Source organism: Mus caroli, chromosome 10 (genome assembly GCF_900094665.2).
Source record: "Mus caroli chromosome 10, CAROLI_EIJ_v1.1, whole genome shotgun sequence".
Classification (NCBI taxonomy): Eukaryota; Metazoa; Chordata; class Mammalia; order Rodentia; family Muridae; genus Mus; species Mus caroli.
The window spans coordinates 62312735-62326793 of NC_034579.1; the positions used below are offsets into that span (position 1 = coordinate 62312735).

A 14059-nucleotide genomic window follows, 5' to 3' on the forward strand; every position below is an offset into this window, starting at 1 on the left:
CATGACCCAGTAGATAGGAATTGCTTTCACGAAACCCAACCCCACGTTCAATAAATATATACCACTGGGGGAAAAAATACAATATATAATACTGGCTTTGACACCTCTCCACTGCTATACCTTGAAGACCAGCACTCGAGGTCAAAGGTCAAGAGGAGGCATACTCAGTTTGGCCAAGACAGATGTATTCTGTAGCCCTGATGGGACAGGCAATCCCATCCAGGAAAAGGTCTGGTTTTTTTGGGGGGGATGAGTGCCAAGTTAGAAAGGGCCTTAGCCAGAAGGAAGCCAGCTAACCACCACAGCAAGGAAAATCAGAGCACTGAAAAATTCCGAACATTTTAATTACATAACTTTTAAAAACAAAGTGCATAAAATTGCTCTAAAAAGAGAGACATCAAACAGCTCTGTTTTTAATCTGTTCCCTTTGCAACGCAGCTCTTGATCTGAACCGGGAAAGAGCTGATGTAATTAAAAGGCACGGGTTGCATTACAATCCAGTGATTAAAGTTTTTCTAATGCATTTGGTATGATTAATGACTCACTGTGGGATTAATACAAGGCTCGGCCTTCAAAATGTGAACCTTAATACAGCAAACATAATTTGTTTTAAATACGACAAGTTGACTCAATGAAGAAAATGTACTTGGCTTAGAAGCAACAGCAATCTGTTCAAATATTGGGAATCCTTTATTTTGAAGCTAAAACACCCGAACCTCTTCTCCCCACTCCACCCCACCCCCAAGAATCCTGATTTGGAATATTTGTTGAGTATCTTAAAATTGGTTTCTGATTATGCAATTTGTCTATTAGCTACTTAAATACATACCACTGTTCTGGGGTTCTCAGTTAAGACTTGGAGACATCTGAGACACCAACAACAAAAGCAAGCACATTGTGGAAAAAGTCAAATGTGGATTTATGGAATTTTAGGGCCCAGGTCTGTTTAGCGAGCATGCACAGACAAGGCATGTGCAAAGAGGCATGGGTAATACTGTGGAGGCCTCTGTGTGGCACTCGGCCAGTCACGAAGATCAACACAACCCATGGGGGAGAGTTATCTTCAGATCCCATTACAGCCCGAGTTTAAACACGTTACAGCTGCTAAAACTGGAAACGGCTCTCTTCATGTAGACTTACTAAAATAATATATGGTTGCCAAATACCTGCTTCCCACCATAATATTATAGTGCATGTTTATATAATGAAAAGCATAACTAGGCAGAAGAGAGAGAGGGAAAAAAAGCAGTCTTGTTCATACTTGAATCTATTTTGTCTCATCTCTGAAGTCACTGACTCCTCCCTCCCAGCCCCCAACATACACCAATTCCTCTCTTTTCTGCATTGTTCAGCCTGAGACTTGATCCCCCTTTCAATATCGGAAAGTAAGGGATTGTTTTTCCCCAACCAGGAGCAAAAATGCATTGAATATTTTGAGCTGGAAAAATATTTTAAATTGATTTTAATGAAAACACATTTTATTGTTGGGACAGATAGGTTTGTTGTGCTTTTGTTTTGTTACCATGGGAACCAAGGAGCTCAGAAGCCCTGGTATTCCAATGTTTGCCATTTGTGGTACCTCCCTCCCCCTGGCTCCCTTGTCTAATGGAGATGGTGACATCACGAGAGACTCTCTTTCTTGAGAATGGCGGTACAGAGTGAGAAGAGGAGTAGGAAGAGAAGGAGGAGGTGGAAGGAACACAGAGAACAGGTTGGGGAGTCACCCAGGGATCCCAGGAAGTTATCTTACAATTTTGCAAGTTCATGAGGCTGGGCAGTATTTTCATTCCCATCACCACCCCCCGCCCGCTCCCCCTCATCTTTTCTCATTTTGACTCAACTTAGCAGCGGGCAAGCCTCCAATAGTACAAAATATATCTTTACTTTACTGGTCAGAGGCCTGAAGCCAGAAGGCAGGAAATCAGGAATTAAGTGTTTCTTGTATCTGGGAAGAGGCATGACTAAGGATAAAACTCAATCCAAATACAAGCTCTGCTTCCAGAGGAGAGTGTGCCTGTGTGTATGCGTGCATGTGTGTGTGTGTGTGTGTGTGTGTAGGTCAACTAAATGAGTGTTTTTTTTCCCTATTTCTAAATCATTGAAATATAATTAGAGTTGTTCAGAAGGAGAGAAAAAGGTTCCCAAAATAAAACAAGAAAGGCAGCAGTGAAACAGAAAAATAATTGAAATACGAGCTTTGAGGAACAGGGCACATTCCCACACAGTACATAAACAAGCCCTGTTTCATACAGCGACTTCCGATTGTGACTTCCTTGAGTGTTTTTTTTTTTTTTGAAGTTCTGTCCTGGTGCAGCCCAATTACCCCCACAGGATGTGATCTTTATCATCTGATTATTAGAACTTTTCTCTACAGCACCAGAGGACAAAAGCAACGATCGGTTTCTGAACGTTTCAATGTTCCACGCACACATGTCATCGTTAAAAACAGATTAACGTTCTCTCAGATCAGCGTTGCCCAATACAGGAAGCCATGTAGGCCTGTATACTATAAAAGGATGTAGTGTAATGTAACATGCCTGTGCCTCTCAGAGGATTGTTTCTCAAATATTTGTAGGACAGCGAAGATTTTAATCAGCTTCGAGATGGTATAGATGAAAAGCAAACATGTATGACCCCACCCCCACCGTGAAAAATGTATCTATTACACAGAAGAAATATTTTCATTGTGCTGCAACTCAAAAGAATGTAGGCTGAGTCTTGGGTGGGTAGAAGCAGAGAGAAAGAGGAGAAATACACTCATTAGTAAATCTGTCCAGATCCCCCCAAACCCCTACCTCCCGTCTGCATTGAGGTTAGAGATGGAAGGCTGTGGAGATAAATGGGTCTTTCTTCTTGTCCAGATTTCCTATTTCAGATTAGCAAACTGCTTATTTACGATGTCACTAATGGATGTGAACTAGGTAAGCCATCACGTATTGGGGGGCGGGGGGGAGATAACAGCTTTTTCTAGGCATAAGATTTGGAGCAGCATGAGATTTTATTTTATTTTTTTCCCCAGGAATAATACAAGAATAACATTTTTCCACCTCAAAGCAGAAACAGTAGGGGAGCCTTTTGCTATCACAGAGATCCTTATTAAATTCAGTCACTGTGAAAACACAGATTCCCACCCCCCTTGTCCTTCTTCCTTTAAAAGAAAGAAAAAAAAAATAAGGGAGACTTAAAAATCTACCCAAGTTAAAATGAACAAATCAATGACATTATAACCTTGATTTATTAATGTCTGAGCCGGTAAATTATCATCGTACAAGAAATTGCCTGCTGGAAAATAACTGTGGCTTCGCTAAATCTCAAGTTGAATAATGACGCTCAGAACACTAGGTTTTTAGATGTGCCTCGGTCTGATATTATAAAATATTCAATACATTTCTCTACAGCGGAAGTCAGGGGTCAGCAAATCTATTACTATAATGTAAGGAATCTGGCAACTTGCCAACTCTCTCTCCCTTTTTATTATTATTATTTTTTTTAAACACTGAGGTAGATAATTTTATATTTACCAAGTCTGCAATCCTCCCTGGGGCCTCGCCTCTCTTTCTCAAGACCAAAAGCAGCAGGCTGGCATCAGAGAAATATATATCGCAGGCCTTGTCATTTACACTTTGCACAAAAGAAGAAAGCGCCCTCATATTTATTAAGTGACACGCCCTCCCTTCCCTGTGAGCAGAGAGAAAAAAAAAAACAATGCCTGCCCTGTCTCATCCTAACGAGTAGCCATAATGTCCCCTGAATTGGTGCATATTTATACGGAAGGACTGAACTTTTGGGCCAAAACATTTAGCAAATGGTGCTTAAGAGGAGAAATAAATGATGATCCATCTATTTATAGAGAGCTCTGAGGAGGATATTATAATAATGTCCAGAACTGATTCAATTTTGAGAATTAAGGAAGGGAGCAGAGAGACTTTAGGGTGTGTCTGCATCTCAAACCTTCCCCGGCTGGCTTAGAGGCATGCTCCCGGTATTAAACCATCTTTAAAAATTCAAGTGTAAAAAAATTTGCTATAAATGTTAGAGCAGAACAGGTAAGAGGCAGAGATAATAAGGCTGGCGTGTATGGTCAGTTAAAGACATTACCGTTATTCTGACATTAGCAGGGCTTCTTTGTGGCAATAGAAAAGAAATAACATGTTTGTTCCACTGGGGCTTTGGACCTGAGCTGACCCCAAATGGCCTCATTACATCTCTGAGTTGATTCCGGGCTTGATAAATTCTAAGCCTTGGCCAGACATTTCCCTTCTGAGCCAGAAATTGAAAATATAACTTCCCTGTGAAGTATGGGAAGCAATCTTTCATCAAATATGGACCGGGAGAATTGCCTTTTTCCCTTTGTGAGGATAGAAGGTGCATACTTGCTAAGGCGCACAAGAGTACAGAAGAGCTGGCTGCACATGCTGCCCACCCTTCCAGTCATGAGACCACACTGGCGAAAACGCCAAAACAGCATTTAGGCACCAGAGAAACAGAGCAGAAACCAGATGTATACTCGTGTGTGCTCTGTGACCTTGTGGAGAATGGAGATTGTCCCTTTGATGGGGGACAAGATGTGTGAGGAACAATCAGGCTCTGACCAAGATTTTCATATTATGGTGTTAATTTTGGTTAAGAAAGAAAAAAGTCAGTGTGGGGGGAGGGGCTTGAAGTGAAACAGCAGAAGCCATTGACCTTGGGGAGAGCGGCCAGCACCAGAAAAGGCAATGGCACAGTGGCACGTACTGAGCATCCAAACAGTGGAGCGTTCAGTCCCGGGTAGAACTCAACCGGGTGGGGAGATGAACGGAATACAACCCAGAGTACCTGAGGGAGTGTGCCTAAGAGTTACTAGGAGTGGACTGCGCTGCACTGGCTAAAAGGAACGTCTATACAGGTGACTATGCTCCACACCAAGACACCATAAAAGATACAGAGTCCATTATCTTCCTGGACAAAACATTAGCATTCTTTCAGAAAGGGTCTTTTTCCTGGGAAAGACCAGAATGAGAGGGTTTGCTGGGACTCTCCTGGAACAGTGAGTGAGAGAGCTTTGTTTTGGGGCCTACTGTTATTTACAGTACCCTCTACATCATCCTGTTCAGTGCCTGTGAGGCAGAGAGCAGAAGATAAAAAGGTGTGTTATTCAGAGACCCAGCAAGAGGATGGCTTAGCTTCTATCAAGGTGACCCAGTGTGGAAGAGGTAGATAAAGATGACGGGTGCTCTGAAGTAGGGTTATAAGGACTTGAAGCAGGTAGAGGAAGGGTGGAAAGGCAGAGAGAAGATCAGTTATGCTATGTATCTGTGGAACCCAGGACCTTATTCCTACTAGCAAGTGCTGTTCCACCAAGTTATACCCAGGCACAGGTTAGCATCATATATCGCTTAGGCATTATAATAGCAATAGCAGCCATCATATTAAGTCACTATTAATACCAGGGGTTTGCATGTTGTCCCTTCAACACTTATAAAGAGAGCTAGCCACACGAATATTATTTTGACTTCATTTTATGGGTGGCAAAAATTAGGATCACAACTGAATCAAGGTGTCTGACCTGTGGGTCATGGATAATATACATTCCAGGATAACTAGGAATGTGCCCCCAACATACTTGTAGATAACAAGGTCACGTTGTACCGTCATTGGGTTGGACAACCATCAACTAGATGGTAGCACACAGCTATTGAGTCCTGGAATTGGAATTCAACCCAGGTGTGCTAGGCAGGGCTTCCTGCCCTAGCATCTAGGTGGCCATCTTCATAGATTGAGACATAATCTTGTTAGGAGGTACCCTAATTGATCGCACCTGCCCAAGTTAAGAAAGTTCTAGGCTTCTATGAGATTGTCTGAGAGATCAGGGTGAGCCTTCTCTTCTCAGAGGCGACAGGCTCATGGAATCCACAGGGTCATCCAAGAAAGGGTCTACACCTCACATCAGAGGCAACCCCACAGCCTGCAAGAAGGGCACATTCCTTCTCTGATGTACACCACAACAGGCATGCCAGGATGCTCCAGGACGGGTTGACCTTGTTTATGGGGCCCAATCTGCTATAACCATTAAGAGAGACTGAAGAATGGCTTCTCCATGAAATTTTCCCTCCATCACTTAATGTTAGTGGGGCCATAGTTTCCCACGGTCTCTCTATTGGAGTTCTTCTCAGCTTAGCTTTGCGATGCTTATTTGCTACTTCTGGGGATTTCTCTGCCTAGACTGATGTCATTCCCATGCCTCTCAAATGAAGACCATGCTGAAGCAACCTAGAACGGGTTAGGAGGTTGGTTAACTCCATGCCCCAGAGATTATACACACTCATTGCAGAAGATGGACTGACCATAGAGAGCTCCCAACCCTCCACAGTGCCAGACAATAGATGGGTAGAAATGATTCTTCTCGATGACTAGCTCTGACTAGAGTGGCATGGATCTATTTCAAGGGCAGGGGACACCATTTTCGTGAGTCTATAAGCATCACTGAAATTCTCAGCATCATATGCCAGAAGTGATAGCAGGTGGGAGTCCATATTAGAGATATCACACCAACTCCCAATGAGCGTTATCACACCAACTCCCAGTCACACTAGAAGCCACCACCCATGCCAGGGCTTCTGAAACCTTCTCCAGCAACTCATGACTTTGGACAAACTCTGTAACAACTTGTACCAAAACACAATGTTCCAAGAGATTTTTCAGTGGCCAAGCTAAAGATATATTTTTAAGGGTAAACAATTACATTCATTTTGTCATCTGAGCCTCCCTCCCCTCTCCCCGCCCCCCAACACTCCCCAGCTTTCTCTCTTGGAAGCATGCTTTCTGAATTTTCAATAGATCCTTTGTGAAGACATGCGTCTGTTCCTCTCAAAACTGAAAAGATGTTTGTACAGTGGCAAGCCTGAGAATGCGGTTACTTAATCTTAATGATAAAACCCGGAGGAGAGGGAAACCATAAGCCTCTTGTTTATCATTTTAAAAAAAAAAAAAGAGGCTAAGGCACATAATCTATTCTCAAATTTAAATTCATGCTTGATGAGAACTCGCAGGAAAGTTTGGGTGGGTGGACCTGTAGAGTTTTTCAAGTCCAAACGGCAGGGAGGTGGGTAAAGGAGACAATAAATGGACAGGAAGGAGACAAGAAAAGACTTGGGCATGGAAAAAGTGCGGGTTGGCGAGCTTTTCCAGAGGAGGCGGGCAGAAAAGGAACCTGCCATGGCTCTCAGCACAGCAGACAGACAAGCTTGAAGAGTGTGCGCCTCGGGCTGTTTCTACACTCAACAGTGTAAACTCCAACTTCTAGTCATTACAGCTCAAACCCAGAGGCAAATTTAAGAATTTTTAAATAGAGATTTTTTTTTTTTCAGATGCTGTTGCTAATGCTTACAAACTATGAGCTCTGGCTAGAGTCTTGTTTGAGTTTCTTGAAATATCCAGGCATTGGGAAGTTCCCAGAACATTTTAGGCATGCTTAAAGAGTGAGGCTCTTGGGTTGGAATTACCTGACTGGCCTCTGTGCAGAGGCTCTTACGGATGGTAAAAGGTCACTCCAGCGCGAGGGAGGTGGACAGTGACCAGATTCTGGTCGGTTCAGGGAGCAAGCCTGGGGGTGGGGGTTGGGTAGGGATACAGGCAAGCCAAGAGCAGCTATGCTAACACAGCAGGGAGATGAGTTTGGCTTTTCCAGCTACTGTGTGTCACTAAGGGACAGCTGGACCTCTAGTATTGAGGGGACAAGGAGAGCTAGCTTGGTGGTGGTGTTGCAGAAAGAGGAAAAGAGTCTGCCCACATGAATTCCCATGAACAAGATGTTAGCCAGGAAGCAGATATAATCCCTCTGACTGGCAACTCCACTCTGGATGAGGGATGGAGAAATCTGTTGGATATAATCTCTGGAGGGAGTGAGGACCAAGCATCATTACCTGCCTCTGAGTCACAGGCTTGGGAATCCAGGTCTTAGAAATCATAATCTCACTTTCCACTCCTTTACAGGCATGTTCTAAAGGGGACTACCTTTCCTATACAATTTAAATTCATTTTAATCATCATAGCCACGGCACAGAATTGGGAACTACGGGAAATTTCAAGGGAGGTGATGTCATACCTTCCTGGCCCTAAAACCAGTTTCCTTCTCTGTTTGATGATGGACTTGAGTTCTAACCTTCCCTCTTTAAGATCCAGCTCAAATTCTAGAGCCTACAGGAAGATGTCTCACTGTGGGTGGAAACCTCCTGCCTCTCTTCTCTGCTGCCTCTTTGTCTTTCTATCTATTACACATCTGATTTCTAAAGCCTTAACTACCTAAGTGTCATCCCTGGCCGGTGAGTCAGGCATCTTGATAAGTTAGATAAACCGGGGGTTTCTGCAGCTTTCATGACCAGCAGAGGTTCCTGGAGGCTGCTATCCAGTGAGGATCAGAAGCTGTGCCTTCCTCAGCAATCTCTGCTCCCAGTGAACCAACGTATCAAAGCCACCCGAGTCTGTGACCACGATGGGAAACAGTACATATCCAAGGACCAGAGGAAAGGGCTACTCTTCTAACTGCCCAACGTGTTCCCTTCTGCCACTTTGGTAAAATACACTAAAAATGAGTTATTAAGGAAAATAGAAGTTCAAAAGACACACACACAATGCAAGCCCTGATTTTTTTCTTTCTTTCTTTTTCTTTTTTCTTTTTTATTACACTCAATGAAAATAAAATTACTCTGCTCCAATTCAAAGTGAGTTCACAAAGCTTACCTGTAGCTGTCCTCATTCACTAAGCCTTTTTATGGGCTGATAACAATAGTTCACAGAGGAGTCACACACTAGAGCAGCTTAGGAGCGGCTTAGGAAATTCATATATATATATATATATATATATATATATATATATATATATATATGAATATGAAGGGGTCCCGCCTGTGACTTTCTCAACTGTGTGTTTATTAGCTTGAAGGGTGTCAAGGATACATGGACTTGTGTCCTAGACACAAATGGAATGGGAATCTCACCTTGACTTCCTTTCTCTTGACTTTTTGCCCAGTTATGAACCCCAAAGATTTGGGGGGTCTGATTTTGAGCACAGTTCTTATCTTACTCAGTGCACAACCCCCCACCCCCATCCTGCCCACCACCTTCTGAAAAGCAGGCAGACCCCGTGAGCTGACTGTCATTCAGTTTCTGCCCCCTGCCTCTGGGTTGGGTGCGGCTCACCCTAAGCCACTAGGCAGTAAGCAGTCTGAGCCATTTGGAGTCTTAACCAAAGGAACTCTTCCGGAAAAAGCAGAAGGTTAGAATTTGAAATTGGACATTGTGCACGCAAGAAGATGAAGTGTAAACGCTCATTTCCCTCACAAACAAATACATTTGCTTCGGATTCTGATTTCCTAAATACTCAGAAAAGCACACCACAAAGTGCTTTAGCCCTGATGCTGCTCCTTTTTAAAATCCCTAATAACAACTTCATGTGCTCCACACAAACAGAGCATGTAATTCATTCAAGAAAATTAAAACCAGTAATCTCGTATTTTGTGTAAAGATCCCCCTTTTTTGTGCTTCAAAAACATAAAATAAAAAGAAAATTTGCATATGAAAACAAAGCCTTTAAAATGAATTAGTACTCCAGAAAAAAAAAAAATCAAGCTATTAAAAAAAGTCCACAGAAGTAGCCATTTTGTTTTTGTTTCTTACCCGATTTAAAAAAAAAAAAGGATAATAATTAAGGGCATCTTCAGGGTTGGATAAGAAAGAAAATCTGGTCCTCAGAAGAGCCCTTTGCCCGGGAGAACACAGACATTTCTTGGCGTTCTCATCAACAGTAACTTAATCTATAAATCTCAGCAAGAAATGTTGAAAGCAACCGTATTTCATAAGCTTTGCTGAGTTTGAGACGTCTACATAGCAACAGCCTTGCTCTGGGAAAACACGAAGGCTTTTTATATTGGTAATCATCTGTAACATGAACAATTAAATACAGTACTAATGGACTATGGCCAGGAGCCTGGCACTAATATTAAACACTGACAGAGATGAATCGGTTTAGAAGCAAAACCAGGGCTGACAAAGACATTTTTATGAAGTGCTTGGACCTATTTTATTTAAACCAATCAGAGACAGGTTTGGACGAGCAGGGCCCTCAGCGACAGCGAGACATTCACAGCCACTGTAAGCACGGTTTCTGCTCTGCCTTAAATAAAAACACCCATTGATTCATTTCTATGGCTCCTACTTTTATTATTGCACTCATTAATAAACCCAAAGTGCCCAACTAATCACATACAAGTAACATTTAATGAGGAACTGGAGATGTTTTGTTTTTTCCTTTTCTTGTAGTAAAACAGAAACATTTACTGGAACCACGAACCGCACTGCATAAAAAATACATCAGTGGTAGATAACGCGATGTAGAGCCCTCGCTCCTCCATCATGGTCCAGGGAAGCAAAGCAAAAGGGAGGGGTTGGGAAACAGTACTCCCTGTATTAGAAGGGTAAGAATACTATTCTTCCCACAGGGAAGCAGCTGGGGAGATGGCTCAACAAGTGTCAGGACCTGAGTTTGAAACCCAGCACCCATGTAAAACCTAGTAGTAGCGGCAGCGCACTATTCACCAAGGCACTGTGGGTCAGAGACAGATCCATGGAGTTGGCTGGCTAGCCAGCTGAACCAGATGGATGAAAACACCCTGCTTCAAGAATAATGTAGGGGACAGGGAGATGGCTCAGCAGGGAAGGCTACCACTTGCCAGCAACCCTGGTGACCTGAGTTCAATCCCCAAAAATTGTCCTCTGAACAGTGCAGAACTATCCCTGGCTGCAGGCTCTGCACACACCTACTGGTGTGGTCGGACACAGTGTCACTGGACAATAGCAGAGCCATTTGTTCTAGGCTCCAGTTTCTTTCATTGGTCCCAGAAACCCATGAGCATGCAGAGTCAGCCCCACAGAGATCCTCCCTGATGTCAAAAGTGCTGTGCTTTTCAAAAGGCTCCCTCCAACTCCCAACTCTTCCAGGCACACCCCTGCAACTTGTGGGCAGAGCCCGAATGACTTCTTTCTCATTGAAACCCAGGAAATCTGCATAGACCAACTCCAGTGTTCCCCAAGGCTTCATACTAGCACTTGAAGCCATCCCTCAACTACTGAAGCCACCCTCTTCTGCTCAAGACAGGGCCTACTGGGAATTCTCCCTGCTGATAATTTAACATGGCTTCCAGTCTACCACTCACAGTCCCCTAACTCAAACGCTGACCTAAGAAGTTCCAGAACTGGAAGAGTATTTTATACCTCTCAAAAAATGTAATCCAATGGGAGACCAAAACTTTGCAGAAGGTCTAGTCTGACCCTACAGATTCAGAAAATGAAAAGAAACATTTAAAACCTTTCGCAATGGGCTGCGTTTGCTAGGGCTTTCCAAAGTGACAGTTTTACATCATTCGGGAATGAATGTACTACACCTTAGAAAAGGGAGATCATTCGGCGAGGTATATCCAGAGTATCTGAGCATTCCAGTCAAGACTGTGTCACTGACAAAGCCTCTGGAGGAAAACACACCCAAGGGCTGGAGACACAGCGCAGCATTTAAGAACACCAGTTGTTCTTCCTGAAGTTGTTCAGTGCCCAGCAATCACGTGGTCACTTTTAACTATCCATAACTCCTGTTCTAGGGGATCTTACTCCATCTTCTGGCCTCTGTAGGCTCCTCCACACATGTAAGAGGCAAACTACCCATGCACCTCATTAAAGAAAAATGAAACACACACACACACACACACACACACACACGATATTCATTTGATCCTTCTCAATCCTTCTCTCTAACCCAGTTCTTGCATGCTCTTGATCATATGATGTGTTGTAAAATGTACTTAATGACTATGCCCTTTTGTCGAGGAAGTGGAATAGCTGCAGCTATGTGACTCCTTTTGCCAGTTTTATCTGTCATTGGGTCCCCTTAAGATTAATGGTTCGGGTGCTGGGAACTTTTGAAGAGGAGAGAGTATGTTTTTATGTCTCTCATGCCATGATTTGATTAGAGGCTCCTAAGCCAAAGATAAGTAGGTTATGGTAGCCTCCAGCACTGTGAGCAAAGCCCTCACCCAGGAGGCATTGTATTGGGGATCAGCTGCCCGGTACAGCGGGTAACAGGAATGTGTGAGCTTTGATGTTAAGTACTGAGAGAAATCACAGTTATATTTATATATATATGAAACAGTGCTACCAAGAGTGGTAATTTGAACAGCTATTACTGATGTTTAAGAATCTTTCCAGATTACAATAGGGCCAGGGCCATCTCTTGGGAATGCTCAAAGGGAATTTTTCACAAGGTACTAAACCCAACTCAATTTACTTCAATTATTCCCAAACATTCTAACTTTTGTTAACTGGCCACGCAGTCAAAAATGAGACACCGATAAACACACCCTTGAACTTCAAGGGAAGGTAAGGAACACCTGCTATGTCAAGAGTTATGAAGGATACTGTATATGACCCACTGTGGTTGTCATGAATGTAGGTCAGAGTTGGATTGCCAATGGACTATGAGAAAAGTAATCAGCGAATATTAGCATTTTTACCTTTATTTTTTTAACCTGCATGCTCTGTTCCACTAACATGGTGTATCTTGATTTCAGTGTGTGCATGGACACTATTAAAACATATGCATGCATGTGCACACACGTGCATATGCAAAAGCATGCATGCATACATATACACAGTCTCCCTCCCTCCCTCCCTCCTTTTCCCTCTCTCCTCTTTCTATTTGAACTCTCCAGCCCTGGATTTGAAGCCACCCAACTTCCCGAGTCATATACACTTTTCCTCACGTATGTTCTTTGGTCAGGATGCTTTATCACAGCAACAAAAACAGTAACTAAGCACAGTAGAGGATGAATTCTGAACAGGCCTCTGGATTTCATACCAACGGCATACATGCATGCGAGTGTACTCTTGACGCACACAGGCATATACACACACCATTATGAACCCCCTCTCCACTTCTATAGGGCAGCACCAGCTGTAACTACCTGGTACAACCTAAACATTACATATGGACTCATTACACAAAGCACGAACCACTCATGAATTTGCTGCCATTTCTCAGCAGCATAGGCACACAGTCAGTGTAGGCACACAGTCAGTGTAGGCACACAGTCCTTAATGCAATGTGAGGGGAGGCGCACCGGAAGTGGGCAGATGGGATGGGTCATGACTCCTGTCCACAGAGCCTTCCCCAGAGGCTCTGATGTTTTCTTTCTCGGTTATATCATCAGTCCTTTTCTGAAACAGGTGGAGCTTATTAGAAAACCCAAGCCGAACAGAATTTGGCTCGAGATTTCCTCGATTGAAAGAAAGCATGTCTATAGGTGAAGAAGTCCTACAGTATCCTATAGGAGGGAGGGAGGGAGGGAGGGACACAAGGTATGGAAAAGAATAACACGCAGGCATAATCTGAAGCCTCCATGCTGTTGGGCTGAGGGATGCCTGGTTTCCAGGGCTCTGTCACACGTTAACCTCCTGACAACATTTCCCATCTTTGTTTGCCAGAAGCCCAAAGAGCTCATGGTAAGTGAGCCTCCTGAGAACATCCCTAGGAATCCACACTCGTTGGGGGAAGGGCATTGCCAGACAGGTGGCCACAAGACAAAACCTAAGTAAAGGCACATCTAATTTTAGTCTAGGTAACCAGAGAGCATGCTATGTAAAGGAGAATACCGGGTGTGGGGGGGGGGGGGGGGGGGGAAGTTTGGAAGTTGGGGGATGGGTGGGAATGGGGAGTGAGAGTGTGGGGGAGTGAGTGGGGGGTGTTTTGTCTTCCCAATGATCCTTTAGATTTCCCCTATCCTGTCTTTGCCCAGGACCATCTTCCAACTAACACAGCTTTAATTAAGTGAGGATTTTTTTTTTTTTTTGCAGGAGATGGCGTCTTACCTTTCGTAGTGTCTGCGAGTACAGGTGGCCGCACTGGTGCTCCCAGGATTACCACCTAACTCGTCATAAATATGTTTCCACTGACGGCGGGCTGTTATCTGAAAAGATGGCAAGGAGAGATTCAATCTAGCGTCGCGAGTGAGCCGCAGGACCAGGGTCATTCATT

General features: G+C 43.6%; 1 protein-coding gene across 4 annotated transcripts in view; it reads right to left on the minus strand.

Moving 5' to 3' along the window:
* Arid5b (AT-rich interaction domain 5B) overlaps positions 1–14059 on the minus strand; it is a 183683-nt gene that overhangs the window by 10419 nt on the left and 159205 nt on the right. For all 4 annotated transcript variants that reach the window (XM_029482612.1, XM_029482611.1, XM_021173684.2 and 1 more), the window contains one exon: positions 13894–13991. In XM_029482612.1, the coding sequence (XP_029338472.1) occupies positions 13894–13991 (98 nt within the window). The remainder of the gene's footprint in view (positions 1–13893; positions 13992–14059) is intronic.